Here is a 21,524-nt window from a genome sequence, read left to right as displayed (position 1 = left end):
TCCAGATTCCCACCATCCTCTGTGTGAATCTTCATCTCCTCCCTAATCCTTCAACAATTGTTTTAAATTTGTGCCTTGGTTTTTGTACCGTGCTGTCCCCCCCACCCCCATTTATCCATCCTGTTAACTCTATCTAGCCCCTTTCTTTTAATTACCTCTATAAAACTCTAGTTAGGCCACTTCTGGAGTATAGGATTCAATTCTGGTTGCCCCATTATAAGAAGGATATGGAAGCTTTGGAGAGGGTGCAGAAGAGGTTTACCAGGATGCTGCCTTGATTAGAGGGTATGTGCTATGAGGAGAGGTTAGACAAACTTGAGTTGTTTACTCTGGAGTGGTGGAGGCTGAGGGGAGACCTGATAGGAGTTTATAAGATTATGAAAGAGAAAGATAGAGTAGACAGCCAGTATCTTTTTTCCCAGGGTCGAAATGTCTAATTCTGGAGGACATGCATTTAAGGTGGGAGGGGGTAATTTGAAAGGAGACGTGCGGGGCAATTTTTTTTACACAGAGAGTGGTGGGTGCTTGGAATGCATTGCCAGGGGTGGTAGTGGATGCAAAAACAATAGAAGCGTTTAAGAGGCTCTTAGATAGGCACATGGATGTGCAGAGAATGGAGTATTGTGTAGGCAGAAAGGTTAAATTTAGTTACGCATTTAATTACTAGCTTAATTAGTTTGGCACAACATTGTGGGCTGAAGGGCCTGTTCCTGTGCTGTACTGTTCTATGTTCTACGTTCTCAGTTAAGTCTTTGTTCAGCTTCCGTTGTGCCAGAGACGTCTTTCCTCATAGCTAAAATTTTGCAGTCATGTGAATATCTGTATAAATCTCTGTATCTTCTCTAGTGAAATCACATCTTTCCTGTAATATGGTGACCAGAACTGAATGTAGTACTCAAGCCTCACTTCCATGTAAACTCCCTGCTCTTTTATTCAATCCCTTGGCCAATAAAGAAAAACATCCTATATTTGACTTACTGACATGCCCTGCCACCTTTAAGGATCCATGGACATGCACGCCTAGGTCCCTCTTCTTGTCAACCTCTCAGTGTCCTCCCATTTATCAAAAAGCTGATCTGATGAATATTTGTTGACCTGAAGGGCAAGGACAGGAGAGAAGAGAAGAGCGGCACGGTAGCGTAGCAGTTAGTACGACGCTATTACAGCGCCAGCAATCAGGGTTCAATTCCCGTCGCTGTCTGTAGGGAGTCTGTACGTTCTCCTGTGTCTGCGTGGGTTTCCTCCGGGTACTCCGGTTTCCTCCCACATTCCAAAGACGTACGGGTAGGTTAATTTGGGTATAAAAAAAATGGGCGGTGTGGACTCATTGGGCCGGAAGGGCCTGTTACCATGCTGTAAATAAAAAAAAAATTTAAAAATGGAGGAATGGCTGTATGTAGAGAGAAACCCATTGTGGTGGTAAATCTCGCTGGACATTTCAAAAATGTTGAGTGAAGCCAATAGAAGGGAGCACATGAGTGGTTTGCAGTACTGTAGAAATAAATGGCAGAAAGCTTTAATGAAATATAGACCACATGAATGTTGGCTTTAAAAAATGAAGGCTTTAGCTGCAATTAGGCAAACAGTTTGCAAAGAAACCTCTATGGGCCTGTGTAATAATGAAATGAAATGCAAATTTATTTACAGTGTGATTGTTGCACATATGTGATTATTGTTTTATTTCAAGTAATAATGTGCTTTAATACGCTGTCAGTTTGACACAGTACTCCTGGGCTGTGCCTCGCTATTTTTACCTTGCAGCAGCTAAGAAAGCCTTTGGAGATATTGTTACATGTTCAGCTCTCGAACCAGTTCATTGCCAGGAGTGGCACGCAGAGTCATGCCATCCTCTGAGGATTTGTGAGTCTCTTTGCTTCGTCCGAAAGATTTTGAAAGAAACTAGAGTTCAGATTCTTAGGACCTTGTACTTCTGGCAAGTTGGTCGTACATTTAAATTTATAAATGATGAGCAGGTGAATAAGTTAAAGTGAGAACGGAAGCACCTGTGGCTGCAACTTTGTGCTTCCATTGCAAGAGGAAAGACTATTTTTATATTGAGAACAGATTGCTGTTCCCGGAGGTTGAAAGTTCTGTAAAAAATTCTCTCCTCTGAAGTTCTAAAGTATTTCTGAGTAACTGTTGTTTGTTATGGTTGATGCTGGCTGTGTAATTTGTAACTCTACAAACCAACTGTTAAGGGTCTCAAGTTTCACCTTCTGCGCTCTTTCTAAGAATATGTGTATATTGTGTACCTCTTCTCATTCTATCCTCTCCATTACTTTTGGGAAGCAGAAGATTCTTTTTGCTGCATGAATGAGCAGAACTGGCTGTTAAGAAAGTGTGGCACTGGGGCTTCACAAGGTGATGGGACGAGGTTCACGCCTTCAAAAGTTGTCTTGTCTCTGATTTCCCACCTCCCTCACTTTCTCCTTCCCAAAACTTTGTTCCCGAAAATACTACCAGATCTCAACAACATACCCGCTGCCCCATCCACCCAATATTGCCTGGCTTTGGCTTCCATGGAACATTATAATTCCTTCGTTAGCTCTGTTGGACGCTGGGACCTGTTCCCAAAGCACTCTCTCTATTTGAAAACCCTGTTCCATATCCCCAGTGCTCTCAGTCTCTTGAGACTGCAACATGTCACCAAGTTGCATAAGGAGTTAGTGATATATTCCCTCACAGTCTGATTTCAGATCTGTACCAGTGTACCTTGAACCCTCTTTGCTACCTTAGTACTGGTCCATCTTAATTCCAGTGGCCTTTGTTCCCAGCCTCGCTTCTACCAGCTCTCAGGTCCATTCCCAAATTCCAGTGAGTCTGCTTTCATGCTAATGCTTTGTGACATAAAACAGCTGTTCTTACAAATCTTCAACTCACTCTGAGGAAACACCACAGGACATCTACTGGTTTAAACATTTCATCAAATGAATTGCACAAGTGGCTCTTCAGACAAATACTTGGAGTGGAAGAACTTCCATAACATTTTACTATAAATAGAATCAGTTATAGCAGTAAACACAGTAAGCATTTACCACATGGCTATACACTTTGTTTTTCTCAAATCTTTGTATTCAGTGCTAAATCCAGTTAAAAAGGTTCTGTGGCCTACTAAAGGTATGGTTAGAAGGTGGGGCAAAAAATTATTCTCCTTTTCCATTTTTAGCAGGGAAATTATTGACAAAATTTAACACTGTTTTAAAATTGTTACAACCTATGATAAAATATTTTAAATTGATTTAAGTTTTTCCTGACACCCTCCCAACTTTTCCATTTTCTGTCTCATCCTACAGTTCAGCCACATACGCTGACCTCACACGAAGAGGTCCTTGGCGATGTTGCATCACATCACTCATGGTGCAGTACCACTGTGTTTTGTCCTGTCCCCATGTTCTCTTCTGTTTCACCTTGATTCTTATCCTGGCCTCTCCCCACCACAAGCACACCCCTGACCACCTCATTGACATGGTTCACGCTGGAACCCTTCATGTCTCTCCTCACCATGAGCTGAAATTGCTGTAATACAGCAATGACCAACCTCTGGGTATGGTTACTCTGCAGTGTGGGACAAATCCTGGGTGTGGTAACTTTGTGGTATGGACGCTAAACTATTGACCAAACTTTTGGTGGAGTCACAATGATATTGCCCAACACTTGGATAGAATCACTGTGATATTGATCAACCCTAGTACGTGGTCACACTGTGATATAAACAAAACCCAGGGGAATAAGGTCGGTATGGTAACATTGACAAGTTCCAAAGTGGAATCATCCTGTGAACTAATCAACCCTGGACAGGGTCATCCTCGGCTATTAACCAAACCTTTTAGGAGCACACACACAAAGTGCTGGAGGAACTCAGCAGGTCAGGCAGCATCTATGAAGGGAAATAAACAGTTGACGTTTTTGGGTCGAGACCCTTCATCAGGATTGGAAAGGAAGAAGGCAGAAACCAGAATAAGAAGGTCGGGGGAGGGGGAGGAGTACATGCTGGGAGGTGGTAGGTGAGTTCAGGTGAGAGGGGGAAGGTTGGTGGGTGGGGGAGGGGGGAGATGTAAGAAGCTGAGAGGTGATAGGTAAAAGCGGCAAAGGGCTGAAGAAGAAGGACTCTTATACTTATAATTTTGACTGATCACTATGTGATATTGACCAACCCCCAAGTGTGGTCACCCTGTGACATTGGCTAACACATGGGTGTGATCACTGTTATATTGACCAAACTCTGGTTGGGGTCAGTCTGTTACACTGAACAACCACTGAGTGAGGTCACTCTGTGATATTGTCTACTTAATATATGGGGTAACTTTGTGCTGTTGACTAACCCCTGGATGTGGTCACACTGTCTTAATGACTATGATATTGGATGATTGCTCTGTAGTATAGACTAACTTCTGCATGTGGTCTATCTGTGATATTGACCAACCCCACAGTAGGGGTCACTGTATGACATTGATCCACTTCTGAGTGGGGTCACATTGATGTCCAGGCAGGCTCAGTCTGTGATAGTGACCAACCAATGAATGGGGTCACCCTGTGATATGGACAGGCCACTAGGAGGGGGACACTCAGTGATACTGACCAACCACAGTGTGGGGTTACTCTATGACATATACCAAACCCTTGGGGGGAGGGGATCGCAACAAAATTGACCAGTCCTTGGATTGTGTCACTCTGTGGCATTGACTATCTCCTGGATGGAGTCTCCTGGATGGAGTTACTCTGTGATATTGGTCAATCCCTGGTTGGCTGACCCCTGGGTACTGAATGACCCCTGATCATCACTGCCCCGGGACAGTTTCACTCTGTTGGTTTAATTTTGGGTTATGGTGATGATGGAGAACGGAGCACTAAATCCATGGCCTTTTCCCACTGTGACCTTAAACCTCCCCACTGATGAATGCCATTCAGAATTATTGAAAGGAGCTTGAATGGCAGAGCTCAAGATGACTCACACAAATCAATCTGATGCACTCCTGTCTACAGCAGTCTATCCTGCTTCCTTTCATTTTTAAGTAAACAGCTTTGATTCATTGACTAATCTCCGTGTGAAAGAAAAGCTACAGATGTGTGAACTCAGGCTGGAAATCCAGGCTTATCGAGAGCTAGCCAAGTCAACAAAAGGCAGCAAAACAAAACCAATGAGCTGCTTAAAATCTTAATGCAATATAGAAGGTTATGTGTTACCTCTCTTGGCAACTTTTCCTACTCTTCTCACTGACTTGCCTCTGAACAAGGTGCATTTGCTCACTTTATAACTGGAAGGACATCACAATTAATTTCTATCTTCAATACTCTTTGCACTTCAAAGCTGGAACATTGTGTGAAGTACTTGGTGTGACATGAGCAATGAGATAAGGTCTTCTACAAGTACAAGTATTTCAGGTTAAGAAAACGTTATAACCTGAAAGGTTAAGGAAGAAAGACTTACATTCATATCAGCCCTTTTACAGTCCTTCCAGTTCTCCTAAAGCATATCTAAATACTATTGAATTGTGGTCTCTATTGTAAAGTAGAAGTTGGCAGTGATATGTGGAATGTGTTTTAATTTGTACCATGCCTAAGGTACAGATTAGCAGATTCACTGTGTAAAATTACACAGCATAACTACACCATGCTAATATTTCACAGCAAGCAAGATAATTTTCTATAATAAAGATAAAATGCTGGAAATGCTCAGTAGGTCTAGCAACACATGTATCAAGAAATAACTTTAAATTTACAGGTGGACGATCCTTCATCACATCTGGTTTTCTTTAAGTAATATTGTGGCTGAAGTTTCTGGACTTCTATCCAGAGGCCAGGGCTGTTGATTCAGAGACATGAGGGATGCAAACCCCTTCACTGCAGCCGGGGTACTTACATTCAAGTTATTAAGTAAATATAGGTTAAAAACTCTTTTGTGTTTGTGACCATGAAATGTTACGATTGTTGGAAATGTGTTCAGGAAGAAACTCAGCTCCCTTTTTATTATGGTAACTGTATTGGTATTGGTATTGGTTTATTATTGTCACTTGTACCGAGGTACAGTGAAAAGCTTGTCTTATAAACCGATCGTACAGGTCAAGTCATTACACAGTGCAGTTACATTGAGTTAGTACAGAGTGCATTGATGTAGTACAGGCAAAAACAACAACAGTACAGAGTAAAGTGTCACAGCTACAGAGAAAGTGCAGTGCAATCAGGTGCGAGGTCACAACAAGGTAGATCGTGAGGTCACAGTCCATCTCATTGTATAAGGGAACTGTTCAATAGTCTTATCACAGTAGGGTAGAAGCTGTCCTTGAGTCTGGTGGTATGTGCCCTCAGACTCCTGTATCTTCTACTCAATGGAAGAGGAGAGAAGAGAGAATGTCCTGGGTGGGCGGGGTCTTTGATTATGCTGGCTGCTTCACCAAGACAACAAGAGGTAAAGATGGAGTCCAAGGAGGGGAGGCTGGTGTCCATGATGCGCTGGGCTGTGTCCACAACTCTCTGCAGTTTCTTGCGGTCCTGGGCAGAGCAGTTGCCGTACCAAGCTGTGATACATCCAGATAGGATGCCTTTTATGGTGCATCGGTAAAAGTTGGTGAGAGTCAAAGGGGTCAAAAACTACAGACCCAGGAATGTGCTTGACTCTTAATGATGGGGGTCATTAGATGAGGGTCATTTAAGGAAAGACAAGAAAGGGCTGCAATGCCAGCAACGTTCACATCCAGTGAACAAATACATTTAAAAAAAATTCTGTTTGACGTTTGTGTTGACTTCAGAATTGGTGTATGATACACCTACTTTAATTTTTATTCTTTTTGAATGGCTTCATTTCAATATTCATTCATCAGTTAGCACTGAAAGAGATGGTGAGCTGCCTTCATGAAAAGCTAAGTCACTTCAGAAGGCATTCAGAGACAAATATATATCATTAACTCAAGGCACTGCAATTACTCATGAAGGCTACATGTACAGCATGTTTTAAACCCATGACCTCTACCACCAAGGACAAGAAGAGCAGACACATGAGGACACCACCATCTGCAGGTTTGCCTCCAAGTCACACACTACCTTGAGCTGGGAATATATTGCAGTTGCTTCATTGTGGCTGTCTATGTTTGGAACTTCTATACAACAGCACTGTTGGAGTATCTTCAGCAGATGGGTTGCAGTCGTTCAGGCCTAGCTAGTCATGTCCAGATCCAGCAAGAATAAAAGTAAACATATTTGCTGGAGTGGTGTAGGCCCATCTGAGTAGGAGCGGCTGTTTATTTCCTCGAAGGGCACAGGCGGACCAGTTAAATGTTTACAAGTTAGCAGTTTATTTTTGAACATGCATTAGCCCACACATTACCTGGGTTACTGAGTTCAGTTTCACGATTTGCTAGTCAGATATCCAAATCAGTGCACCATAAGGTGCTTTGCGGTATAGCCCAAAATAGAAAAATTGATAAGGAGTTGAGTCATTTATAATTGTAATCTAGAACAAGTGTTAAATTCAACCACAATATTTTATATTTAACACCAGTGAATGGGTATAAATCCTGGTAGGCTTTGTTGAACGACGTTTATTGCCGGGAGGGTTTATTCAAGGCACGAAAAGCTACTTTTTAAATGTAGCTTGGAGGAATATGGAAATATTTAGCAGTGTCTAAAATCAAACATCATCACAACTGGCTTCCTACCAAATGAATCTTTCTGACCTGTTGTCAGTCTAACGCTATTACAGTGCCAGCGACCCGGGTTCAATTCTGGCTGCTGTCTGTAAGGAGTTTGTACGTTCTCCCCATGTCTGCGTGGGTTTCCTCCGGGTGCTCCGGTTTCCTCCCACATTCCAAAGATGAACGGGTTAAGAAGTTAAGGGCATGCTACATTGGCACCAGAAGCATGATGACACTTGTGGGCTGCCCCCAGAACACTCTATGCAGAAGATGCATTTCACTGTGTGTTTCGATGTACATGTGACTAATAAAGGTATTTTATTTTTCATCTCATCTCCAGCGCCATCTGGCAACCAAGTGGTGGATGTGCAGCCACTTTCTGGATAAAGGGAATATTTAATTCCCTTACCATCTTGTGTTGCATGTATTTAATTTTCTAGTGCGACAGTATGCTTTAGTTGCTAAAGCTCAGTATTGTGTGCCTCATTATCTGGTGAGAGAACGATCAAGCATTGAAACTGCTTTTCCAAATGTTCCAATGATGAATGTGCACCAGCCTGAGAAATCTTGCGAAACCATTGACCTGACCAAAACTGGCACACAACTTAAAGACCTTCCTGCTGTACTGTTACTGATGTCACTGCTCACAGTACCCGGGAATGTTGACAGCTCCAACACTGACACTGTTGGCTCCCACTTCCTGCTGCTATATGGTCATGCTGATTTCTACCATGCATTTGCAAACAAATTAAAAACCATAATGACTACCTTAAGAATTTTGCTTCCACATTTTCCTGTGAATCAAATGTAAAATGCTTGTTAAATTGAAGAGGGATTTCAGAATGATAGTGGGTTTTAATCATCAATTAAAGAAAGAGTAAAGGAGAGAATACTAACCCCTTGTAGTAAGATAAGATAAGATATCTTTATTAGTCACATGTACATCGAAACACACAGTGAAATGCATCTTTTGCATAGAGTGTTCTGGGGGCAGACCACAAGTGTCGCCATGCTTCCGGCGCCAACATAGCATGTCCACAACTTCCTAACCTGTACGTCTTTGGAATAGAACATAGAGCATACAGCATGTTCGATATACGTATAGAACATAGAGAAGAGGAACAGGCCCTTCGGCCCATAATGTTGTGCCGAACTAATTAAATTAGTAATTAAACACCTAACTAAACTAATCCCTTCAACCTGTACAATGTTCATATCCCTCCATTCTCTGCAAATTCATGTGCCAATCTAAGATCCTCTTAAACGCCTCTATCATATTTGCCTCCACTATCACCCCTGGCAGCGCATTCCAGACACCCACCATGCCCTGTGTAAAAAACTTGCCCCGCACATCTCCTTTGAACTTACCCCCTCTCACCTTAAATGCATGTCCTCTAGTATTAGACATTTGGATCCTGGGAAAAAGACACCGGCTGTCTATCTATGCCTCTCATAATCTTTTAAACTTCTATCAGCTCTCGCCTCAGCCTCAACTGCTCCAGAGTAAACAACCCAAGTTTGTCTAACCTTTCCTTATAGAATGTGCGCTCTAATTCAGGCAGCATCCTGGTAAACCTCTTCTGCACCCTCTCCAAAGCCTCCACATCCTTCCTGTAATAGGGCAACCAGAACTGAATGTAATACTCCAAATACGGCCTAATCACAGTTTTATGAAGCTGCGACAATAGGAGAAGACTGAGAAGGTAGGGTAAATAGTCTCATTCATAGTATCGTAACGTCATACAGCATGGAAAAAGGCCATCAGCCCATCATGTTCATGATGACCCATCTCTGTTAATCCCATCTTCCAGCACTTGGTCCATAGCCTTCTGTGACCAGGCAATTCAAGTGTTCCTCTAGATATCTGTTAAATGGTGTCAGCGTCTCTGCTTCCACCACTCTCTCAGGCAGTGTATTCCAGGTACTCATGTGAAAATGGTCCCCCGTCAGATCCCCTCAAAATCTCTTACCTTAAATCTAGGAGCTTGAAGAACAGTCACAATTTGGTGGTTACATCTGAGCTGGAGGCAGAAAATTATAAACTGCTAGTTCATCCTCTTGTTGATCTCAGGAATATATAACTAGCTGCAGTTATCTGGATTTGGAACATGCCACAGGGTACACATGAGCTACACCATAAAACCATGTGAATGAATTAGTTATGCTTCCTGCTCCAATTTCCATCTACTTAGGAGCAATGCCATGGGAGATCTGCTTATAAATAAATCGAGCAAATGCACTGTTAACATTGCCTGTCACCGCAGTAAAATGAGTTGGCTGCACATTCCTTGAAGATAAAAATTAATGTTTGTGGGTGCCCTTATAATACAAAAGTTGGCCCATAGTCCATTTGAGTGAGAGCGCACAGGGAAATTGGAAACATTCATCTCACTTACTGCTTGGAAGTTCATGTAGAAGGATATTTTAAATGCCATTTGCATTAACAGTGAATATGCTTATGGATGCTTTTTTCTTGCTCCTGGTATCAGATGCATTGGGTTTTAATCCTGATGCCAAGACTTACATGGATCCCCTCCCCCCCCATCATAGCACTGAACCATGGTAGCCTTAGTGCAAGGTTGGCTCTTTCCCACCAGAGCTCATTTTTAACAATGAATCATTTCTTGTACTGAATATTTTCATGCTTCATGCAGAGTTTCTTGAGGTCTGTTTCAGTTGCATGACATAAGCCAGTAAGTTACATGGCATCCTTGTTGTCCAGAGCTTGTATTATTTCATGAGGCAAGGACTAATTAAGGCTCATTCCGCTGCCTGAAGATGATGGGTATTACTGACCTGGGCTTGTCTTTCACTGGAAGATGACAAAACCACAGGAGTGAAGACCTTTCCTGTGATTTTTGTTTTGAAAGTACAGACATTATACAAATACTGAACAGTGAAACTGGACCCAGCCTTCGGTCGCACCATTGGAAATGAGAGCAAGGATCTTTGTACTGATGGATTGTACCATGGTCTGAATGATTTGTCAGCAGGACCAGCCCATTGTCATAACCTACAGTCCCAACCGGTGAAAGGACTTGTGTGGTCAGAGTTGGTGTTCAAAGTGCTAGATGAGAACCACTATTAAAGATTGTGTTTAACAATAATTTGGCTGTGAGTGTGTAATACTTCCTCAGGCCAAGCAAGCTTCTGTGTGGTTTTAACCTCTAGACTCATGTCCACTCAGCTTTGGTATTTTGCTAATAGAAGCCATCAGATGTACAAGTTGAACTGTTGTGTTGAGTAGTGCTTAATATTCATTTATGTTAAAATGTTTAATAATGCTATTGTGAAGCATCCTGGGAGGGATAAATACCTTAAAGATGTTATTTAAATGCAAACTGATTTTATCTTCTCATCATCGTAGCCCTCTCAAGATGCTTCACAAAGGCATTATTAAACACGTAGCTTTGAACCACTTAAGGACAGATAAAGAGTTCGATTTGATGGGGCATCTTAGAATGCAAATGAGAGAGGTGAGAAGACTTAGGAGGCAATTCAAGAACTTACCGGGCTTAGCAATTGCAGACACATTTGCCAATGTCATAGAGTCAGACAGCATGGAAACAGGCCCTTCAGCCCACCGAGTCCATGTTAGCCATCAAGCATTCATTTCTATTAATCCAACACTAATCCCATTTTATTTTCTTCACATTCCCATCAACTCCCCCCACACTGCAACCCTTCCCCCCCCCCCAATTCTACCACTCACCTACACACTAGGGGCAATTTACAGAGGCCAATTAACCTGCCAACAGGAAGGTATTTAGGATGTGGGAGGAAATGGGAACACCCATGGGAAGTCGATGAGGTTACAGGGACAACATGCAAACTCCACAACATCAGCACCGGAGGTCAGGATTGAACTTGATCACTGGAGCTGTCAGGCAGCAGCTCTACTATCTGAGCCACTTTGCTGGAAATCAGAGCCAGCCAAACACAGAAATTTTGGCTGGTTGAAGAATTGGGGAAGGTTATGAAGGTGGGGTGGGAGATATGGGGTTCTGGAAGGATTTGAAAACCAAGGATGAGGATTGCTTATAAATTGAGAGACTTTTCTGTGTTGACAAGCAAATGAGATGCAAATGTGGTATTGTCCTGGATAAAATTAACAGTGCCCATGACATTGCAAGGTCACCAGTTTGTGTTTTGCAATCACTGTGAACACTGTGGGGAAATGCTATTGGGGAGGTAGACTAAAACACATGCCAATTATAGAATGTTTGTTCAATTAATATCAATGGGACCAAGTAAAAGATGGTTTGGTAAAGATGAAAATGACTCCAGTGGAACTTGAAAATTATGCTGAGGATGCCCATCCAAATCCAACAGTTGGAAGGAATGATTTCTCTCCGGCATTCTTTGAACAATATGATAGGAAAAGGAACTGAGTGATGCTTTGCTTAAGTAATTTATATGCATTCAGCATCTTTATTTATTTGACTTGAATTAAACATTAAACTAGACTCAGTTCCGTACCAAATGTACTCCAGAAGCTTCATGCTGTGCAACAGACTGAAGCTACAATGGAGTGTGATTTCACAGGCAAATTATGCAGAGTTCACGTGGAAACAGTGAGAAAGTTAAGAGCTTCATACACCAGGCTCTGTACATTTGCAAAACTTAATTGTTTTAAAATGTTACTGGAGCATTTATTGCTCTGGTGAATCCTTTGTGCTTCTAAAGGGGAGAGACATCACCACTGAAACAATATGCTTTTATAGCAGGGGCCTCCTGTGTCCATGACAACCACTCACTATAACGGGTAGAATGATTTTTCACAGAGTAAAACATCCCCTATTCCGTGTCCAATAATGTCCTTTGGTTCCAGATCTAAAAAGTTTCCGGGACAATAGTTAGCATTGAATCTTTCAGTCAACCTCAGTTGATAGATAGGAAGATTGCAGTTGATGGGTTCTGATGCTTCTGCTGCCCTTGTACTTCTTGGTGGTAGGAGATGTGGATTTGGAGGCTGCTGTCAGAGTGATTGCAGTGTATTTTGCACATGGTGCACCCTGCAGCCACTATGCACCAGTGCAGTGAATGTATGTCTAGGGTAGTTGATGGGGTGCCAGTCAAGCGGGCTGCTTTGTCCTGGCTGCTGTTTAGCCCCTTGAGAGTTGTTGGCGCTGTATTTATCCAGGCAAGTGGTGGATGTTTGGAGGCGGCAGAATGAATCTCATTTATTGATGAGTGCTTAACATGGGTGCACAGCAAATGCGAGCTATTGATCTGCATCTAGGCATGGGGTACAATAAGTATCAATTATGAATGTGTTTCTGTATTATTGGCACAACAGAAGGGGCATTGACCATCCTGAGGAACATTACTCAACTTTAAAAAGGGAGAATGTGCAGGAAAATATGGAGGTGGGGATAAATTTTGGGAGTGTTGTCCAATCTATTATTGCTGTAAAGGAGATAGGAATGAGCAGGACAAATATCCCTCTGGTAGGTCATCCAGTCAGTCAGAAAGACCATCTTATAATTATTCCTACTTTTCTCTGTTCTGCAAGAGGCATTAGGGAAAAATTGGCAAAGAAGTTGGGAACTCGATAGAAAATTGTGATAATATGAGATTGTTATATAAGCACAGTCAGATGTCATTTAACAAACATTCTTGTCTCTGTAGATTCTTACAATCGAGGCTGCCTACAGCTTTGGAATATAAATGCATTTGTAATCGATTTCCTTTTTTATCTTGCAGGCTGCTTTTTTGAAGCTGATGTGTGCAACCCCTATGAGATTTGTGTAAATGGTGAGTAGTTTCAACACCTTTTGAATTTATTTGTACATGTGGATGTCAGACCACGGCTGTTAAACTGATGGATTTGGTAGAAAAATAGAAAGGCAGAGTATCTCTTAACTGTGTGAGATTGAAAGGTGTTGGTGTTCAGAGGGACCAGAAAGTCTTTGTCTTTGAATCACTGACGGTCAACGTGCAGGAACATCAAGAGAGGGAAGCAGTATGTTGGCCTTCATTGCAAGAGGATTCAAGTAAAAGTGAAAATGTATCTTATGACACTTCTATAGGACCCTGGTGAACCCACATCTGGAATATTGTCATGGTTATACAGCAGGGAGGGAAACAGGCCCTTTGGCATGGTTTATGCATGCCGACCATCAAGAACTTATCTATATTAATCCTTTTTTACTGTCCATACGGTCCATAGCCTTCTATGCATTGGTAATTCAGGTGCTCATCTGGATACTTCTTAAATGTTGTGAGAGTCCCTGGCTCCACTAACTTCTGAGGCAGCATTTCAGATTCCTACCATCCTCTAGGTGAGAAAGTTTGTTGTTACATCCCCTCTAAACCTCTAACCCCATACCCTAAACCCATGCCCTTAAGATTTAGATATCTCTGCTATGGGGAAGCACTTCTTACCATCTACCTGCATCAGGTCCCCCCTCAGCCTCCTTCGCTGCAAGGAAAGCAAACTCATCCCCTTCAGTCTCTCCTCATAGTTGAAATGCACTGTCCCAGGCAAATTCCAGTGAATCTGCTCTGCACCCTCTCCTGTGCAGTGAAGTGTGGACAGGTCTGGTCCGTCTACCCAAGGAAGGATATATCTGTGATGGGGGGAGTGCAACAAAGGTTCACCAGATTAATTTTTGGACTGGGGGAATTATCTGTTAAAGAGAGATGAAAAAGATTGAGCCTGTACTTTTGAGACTTGAGAAAAATAAAAGATGATCTCATTGAAATGTAAAAAATTCTTATAGGATTTAAGAAAGTAGATGCAAGAATGCTTTTTCCCCTGGCTGAGATGTCTACAAGCACAGTATACAGTCTTAAAAATAAAGGGTGGTCATTGAGGACTAAGAGGAGGAGAAATTTCTTCACCAGAAGGTAGTGAACCTTAGAATTCTCTGCTCAAGAGAGTTGTGGAGCTCAGTCACTGGGTGTATTCAAGACATTGATCAACAGACCTTATAGATAATAAGGCCATTGAGGCATATAGCGTTCATGCAGGCAAGTGGCACTGAGCCAGAAGCTCAGAGATGACTGGAGTGAATGGCAGATCAGTCATAAATGGCTTAAACTTGCTTCTATTTCTTTTGTTCCTATGTGATCAGGAAAAAAAAGGAAGCATATGGCTATACTAACTGGAATCAAGGGAGTCTCTTGAGGAATATAGAATGTGTAGGAGAGAACTTAAGAAAGAAGTTAGGAGAGCAAAATGGGACCATGAAATATCCTTGGCAAGATTAGGGAGAATCGCTGGACATTTTATAAGTACATCAGGACCAAGAGTGCAGCCAGGGAAAGAGTGGGTCCCCTTAGGGACTAAAGGAGTAATCTATGTGTGGAGGGGATGTGGACAAGGTCCTAAATGAATACTTTTCATCTGTATTCTCCAAGGAGAAGCACGTTGAAGATAATGAGTTCAGGAAGGGGTATGTGGAAAGCTGTTAGATATCATGGGATGCATATGGGTTGATGTCTGTAAGATCTGATGAGATCTGTCGCATGTTGCTATGGGAAGCAAGGGAGGAGATAGCTAGAGTCCTGATGGAGATTTTGTATCTTCATTAGCCATAGGTGAACTGTCAGAAGACTGGAGGATAGTTAATGTTGTTCCTTTATTTAAAAAGGGCAGCAGGGTTAAGCCAGGTAACCACAGGCTAGAGAGCCTTACATCAGTAGTTATTATTAGAGAAAATCCTAAGGGATAGGATTTTTGTACTTTGGAAATGTAGCAGCTGATCAGGGATAGTCAGCATGGCTTTGTGCGGGAGAAATCCTGTTTCACTAATTTGATTGAGTTTTTGAGAAGGTTGATGAAGGTAAGGCGGTGGATTTATATGGACTTTAGTAAGGCATTTGACAAGGTCCCGTATGGTAGGCTAGTCCAGAAGGTTAGGCACATGGGTTCCAAGGCGATCTGGCTAACTGGATCCAAAATTGACTTAATGAAAGGAGGCAGAGGGTAGTGGTGAAAGGACACTTTTCTGATTGGAATTCTGGACCAGTGGTGTACCCCAGGAATCGATGCTGGGATCCTTGTTGTTTGTGATATATATTAACAACTTGCCTTTGAATGTAGGAGGTATGATTGGTAAGTATGTGGATGACATGAAAGTTGGTGATGTTGTGAATCGTGAGGAAGGCTGTTTAAGTCTACAGAGGAATATAGATCGGATGGGCAGAGCATTGGCAGATGTAATTTAATCCCTACAAGTGTGAGGTGATGCATTTTGGGAAGTCAAATGGGGGTAGGACATAGGGGAAGGCATATTGGTTGGAGCATAGAATATAAAAGATGGGAGGTTATGTTGCAACTTTACAAAACACTGGTTAGACCACACAGAGTCTTGTGTGCATTTCTGGTCGGCACACTATGGGAAGCAATGTGGTTGTGCTGGAGAGAGTGCAGAGTAGATTCACCAGAATGTTGCCTGGATTGGAAGACTTTAGTTATGGGGAAAGATCGGACGGCATTTTCTTTGGAGCAAAGGATGCTGAGGGTAGCCTGATGGAAGGATATAAAATTATAAGAGGCATAGATAGGGTAGATAGTCAGAATCTTTTCCCCATGTTAGGGGTATCAAAAACAAGAGGGCTATAGGTAAAGGTAAGTGGAAGGAGTTTTACAGGGGATTTGAGGGGAAAGTTCTTCAGAGAGTGGTTGATATCTGAAACTTGCTGCCAGAAGTGGTGGTGGAATCAGATACAAACTAAATATCTGAGACATTTAGACAGGCACTTAAATAAGCAAGGCGTAGAAGGATATGGACCTAATGCAGGAAAATGGGATTAGTCTGGATGGCCGAAAATGCTGGCATGAACATGGTGGGCTGAAGGGCCTGTTTCTGTGCTGTGTGGTTCTATGACTCTTGCCAGCCGTAGATTGCTCTGTGTTAACCTACTTAAAGTTATTGCTCCAGCTTTCAGGATAGCCTGTGTGCATGTCCTTAAGAGGATGTTGAAAGCAACCTGATGACCATCCTTTTACTTGGTGAGTATATCTGCTGAGTAATTGAGCCACACAGGCCAGGGAGATCCCAAACTGGTTCCTTATCTGTCAGATAATGTCAGCAAGGTTAGGCAAGGTTGTAAGCCTCAAAGCTGCATAAAGAAAATCAGCCTGGGCTTCTGTTCTTGTTAATTAATGTCTTGTGACGTTTGTTGATGCACATGTGTGATTGGACAGTATATTTAGCAGTGTACTCCCATCATGTTCAAGTTGAATAGCTTGTCAGTCTTTCCTCATGTATTAATGTTGTACCTCATGCATAAATAACTATCAGTTGGTCATGATGCAGGGGTGTTAATGGAACTGCAAACTAATTTTAATAGTGATTGAATCCATTCATCACTAAGGAGCTTTACAACAAGCACCTCCCAGTTCTTTGACCCCTACCACTAAGAACAAGAGCTGAAAAAGCTCAGCATCACTACAAAGCTCCATTCCAATAGATTTCCCCTCCCAACCATTCCTGGTGCGGAAGGATTGATGAACTCCCGACCATGGTTCAAGGGGAAGTCTCGTCACCACTTCCTCAGGGCAACAAGGAAGGGCCAGCTAACGTGGCCTGGTTAGTGTTGGGCAAATCTTGAGAAAGGCACAGACCCTGTCCCGGTGAGACCCACTTGCTGAACGTCATTGCACAATGGAGCTGTAAGATCATAGATTTGCTCCCTTTTATTCCAGCACAAATTTAAAAGGGATTGGCTGGAAAAATATATGCTTTTATTAAAATACCGAAAATGAATTTCAAATGTCAAATAAACTCCTTACTGCTAATATTGTCTTCAGTGTAAGGAAGTTCAGCCTGAGTAGATGAGAAAGGGTTTCAAAGTAATGGCACGCTGACATTTCCATATTGCAAATTAGAGTTACAGTGGATTATAGCATCTCAATGAACTGTTTGACAACTAATAATAGATCTGCTGAATATTTCATTGAAGTCTGTGCCCTTTAAATTTTCACACCAAGAGGACACTTGTTTCCTTATCAGTAGTGCTGGCAGATAATGTCACCAGCCCAGTTTAATGGATGAGATTCATACATAATCTCATCTATTAGACATGCCATTGAAAATAAAAGAAAGTGTAATTGGTGAAAATAAACTTAGGAAATGTTTCACCAGCTTTTGAGTCTTGTCAGAATCGTTGGTTTATTCCATGATTAGGGGATCTCCTGTGAATCTTATTTTCCACTCTTACGTTGGAGCCTTCCGATAGTGAGGCATCTTGCATCTGATACAGAATGGGCAAGTGTCTGGAAGGAATGATTTCCCCACAGGTTTAAAACACTTGAAAACGGCTGCTGGTAGTATTTTGATTGATTTGAAATAAGCACAGCTTATATTACAGGCTGGGAAAGGATTTCATTCTGAGATTGTGAAAAGTGTCACATTATACCAGTGTGACAAAATTCCTCTTTGATTTTTTTTTGCTGGCTCTAATTCCAGACACAGCACGTACGCAGTTTAAAACTGACACCTGTACTCGGCTTATTTTTAAGTTTTGTTGCCGCAGCTGGAGTGGATTGAGCTGTAGTACTCAAAGGTGTGGAGTTCAGAAATGATCTAAAACTGCGAGCTTGACAAATGTTCAGAGAACAAAACAGCACACAGCCATTTAAAGGTTAATCAATTCCTTTAAAGGTTACTTTTTAATATGGATTAAAATAGCAATGGAAGCTGTTTATCTCAAAAATGTCAATGTTGTTTTAAATGAAAAAGTGTCAATTTTTTGAGAAAAAAGAATTGCTGTAATAAATAACCTGATTTCATATTGCATTCACTTGGCAAACCCATGGAGAAACACTGCTGACTACATAATACAACACCAGCAGTACTTTACTCCCATTACTGAAGCAAGAACAGAAGGCACAGGGAACTATTATGTTAAAGTTATTCCATGTATTATCAAAGATAAGTCTCCGTGCAATTCCTTTGAGTGTAATTTCAAGAGAAATGGTACCTTGTTTTGTCTCAATTAAAACAGACAGAATTCGGAGGTGTAAACCATTTGGTACTTTGACTCCTCTGTCTTACTGTTCAGTAAGGCCATGGCTGATCTGATTGTAACCTCATTTTTGCATTCCTGCCCCACCCTGGTTGCCTTTCAACTTTTTGCTAATCAAGAATCTATCTACCTCTGCCTTAATGTATTCAAAGAGTCTGCTTCCACTGCCATGTGAGGAAGAGAGACTCTGACAAAGGTTGGTAAATTGGTAAATTGGTTTATTATTGTCACTGTGCCAAGGTACAGTAAAAAAAACTTTGTCTTGTATGCCATCCATACAGATCATTTCATTACAGCAGTGCATTGAAGGTAGCACAAGGGAAAACAATAACAGAATGCAGAATAAGGTGTTATAGTTACAGAGAAAGTGCAATACAGGCAGACAATAAGGTGCAAGGCCATAACGAGGTAGATTGTGAGGTCAAGAATCCATTTTATCATGGTAGGGGACCATTCAATTGTTTTATAACAGCAGGATAGAAACTGTCCTTGAGCCTGGTGGTATGTGCTTTCAGGCTTTTGTGTCTTATGCCCGATGGGAGAGGGAAGAAGAGAGAATGTCCAGGTGGGTGGGGTCTTTGATTTTGCTGGCTGCTCTGCTGAGGCAGCGCGAAGTGTAGATAGGGTCCCTGGAGGGGAGGCTGGTTTCTGTGATGTGCTGAGCTGTGTCCACAACTCTGCAGTTTCTTGTGGTCACTGGCAGAGCAGTTGACATACCAAGCCGTGATGCATCCAGATGGGATGCTTTCTATAGAGTGTCGATAAAAATTGGTGAGGGTCGAATGGGACATGCCAAATTTCTTTAGCCTCCTGAGTAAGTAGAGGCTCTGGTGAGCTTCCTTGGCCATGGTGTCTACATGGTTGGACCAGGACAGGCTATTGGTGATGCTCACTCCTGGGAACTTGAAGCTCTCAACCCTCTCGACCTCAGCACCATTGATGTAAACAGGAGCGTGCGCACCAACCCCTTTCCTGAAGTCAAATGACCAGCTCTTTTGTACATTTGTAACCATATCACCAGCAACCTCACCTGGTCCCTCCACACTGATGCGGTGATCAAGAAAGCACATCACCGCATGTACCTTTAGGCATCTGAGAAGATTTGGCTTGTCCAGGAGGATTCTCTTGAACTTCCTTAGAAAGTATCCCAAAGGGTTGCTTTTCAGCCTGGTATGGCGACTGCTCTGCTCTGGACCGTCGGAACCTGCAGAGAGTGGTGAACGCAGCCCAGTCCATCACGGGCTCATCACTTCTTTCCATCCAATCCATCTTCACTGTTTCTTGCTTCAGGAAGGCTAACAGTATCATCAAGGATGGCTGCCACCCTGGCCACTCCCTTTTCTCTCTTTTACCTTCCAGGAAAAGATACAAGAACTTGAAAGCCTGGATGACTAGAGTCAAGAACAGCTTCTTCCCCATTGCTATCAGACTTCTGAACCAATCACCTGTTTCATATCCCCTTCCCAGTGGTGCTGCCATGTTCTCAAACCCTCAGTTCTACCTCTTCTGTTATTGTCACTTCAGCATTTCTTTTTGCACCACCTCAGACTTTGCACCATTCCATTGTTTTTGAGCTTGTCGTTATATTTACTGTTGTATGTATTATTACAGTGTATATTGTTTACTGTGAACTTCATGTGATCAAGGAATTTCTTTGCACCAAGGTATATATGACAAAGAACTAAACTAAACTAATATCCCTCAGGAAGCTCATTTCTGGGCCTTAAGCACAACGCTGCATGACTCACAGGACAGAAAAGCATTGATGGAGCTTCATACTTTAAACTGATGGTGTGAGTGGAGAGGGGAGTCTAACAGCAGGTGGGACAGGGAAAGGCCTGATGTTGGAGACAATGTGCTAGGCTTAATACAGCCCCAACAGATGCTGCACCTAAGAGTCTGCAAATATCTACTATAGTGCACACCTGTATAAAGGTTGTACTGGTCTCTGGAATTCTTTACCCTAGAGTTATTGAGGCTAGCTCATTATAAGTATTTAAAGTGGAGGTGGATAAATTTTTGAAAGATCAATGATTGCAGGCTACTCCTGCTCCTATTTTCTTATGTCCTTTGCTGTATAAATTCACCCTCACCTCCCACCATGTCTTGGAACTTTTAAAAACATATCTCAAAAATTGACGTATACATTGGACTTTATGATAAGTGCTGCATCACTGGAGAAGATTAAATGCAAAGGATGATTTTGCAAACTATTATTTCAGTTGCACTGGTCTGAATTTTGAAGACACTTTGCAAGAACAAAGAGAAACCAAGAGCCTGAGTGAAAATAATTGGCACAGATTATCAATCTGTACATTAGGATCACTGGGGTTGTTTACAGGCCAAGGAAGAGATTGAGGGAAAGCCTAGGATCAGAGGGTTAATTGCTGCTTTTGCAGTTAAATTAATATTATCAAACTCCTCACTTTTTGCTGGAAAATTCCATGACTTGAACTTGATACCGCCCTTTGCATAGCACAGCTTACTTTGGGGAATGGAAGACATGCAAGTTTATGTCGAGTTTATTAATATTCAGCAAGCACCTGGACTGAGAAACATAAGTAAGTCTTTTTCTGTTCTTTTAGGTGTGGTTTTGTGAGGACATTAAATATATACGTGTTTCATTTCAACTTGGATGATTGAAATCAATGGAGTTGGGAAACAGGCAGGTTCAGGGAAGTTCCATAGGGCCGGATTTACCCCGAGGTGGAGAGTTTAAATCCGTATCGTACCGCAGGTTAGTGAGAAGTTGTGAAAGGAAATTCTAGGATGAAACAATGAATCAGTGTCAATGAGTGGAGAGTGAGTGTCAGAATCAGAGACGTGGGGATTTGGCAAGTTGGTCATCGCCTGTAGCCACAACACATGGCAGGGAGGTTTACCATTAGCAGTAAAAACAGGCCAAAGTTGTATTGT

General features: G+C 42.1%; 1 protein-coding gene across 2 annotated transcripts in view; it reads left to right on the top strand.

The window, feature by feature from the left end:
* ptprn2 (protein tyrosine phosphatase receptor type N2) overlaps window positions 1-21,524 on the top strand; it is a 771,544-nt gene that overhangs the window by 76,970 nt on the left and 673,050 nt on the right. For both annotated transcript variants that reach the window (XM_052016228.1, XM_052016227.1), the window contains exon 2: window positions 13,335-13,385. In XM_052016228.1, coding sequence (XP_051872188.1) covers window positions 13,335-13,385 — 51 coding nt within the window. The remainder of the gene's footprint in view (window positions 1-13,334; window positions 13,386-21,524) is intronic.

The sequence above is a fragment of the Pristis pectinata genome, chromosome 5, assembly GCF_009764475.1.
Source record: "Pristis pectinata isolate sPriPec2 chromosome 5, sPriPec2.1.pri, whole genome shotgun sequence".
In the NCBI taxonomy this organism is placed as follows: Eukaryota; Metazoa; Chordata; class Chondrichthyes; order Rhinopristiformes; family Pristidae; genus Pristis; species Pristis pectinata.
Note: the sequence above shows the minus strand (reverse complement) of the source record. Positions and strands in the feature narration are given on the sequence as shown.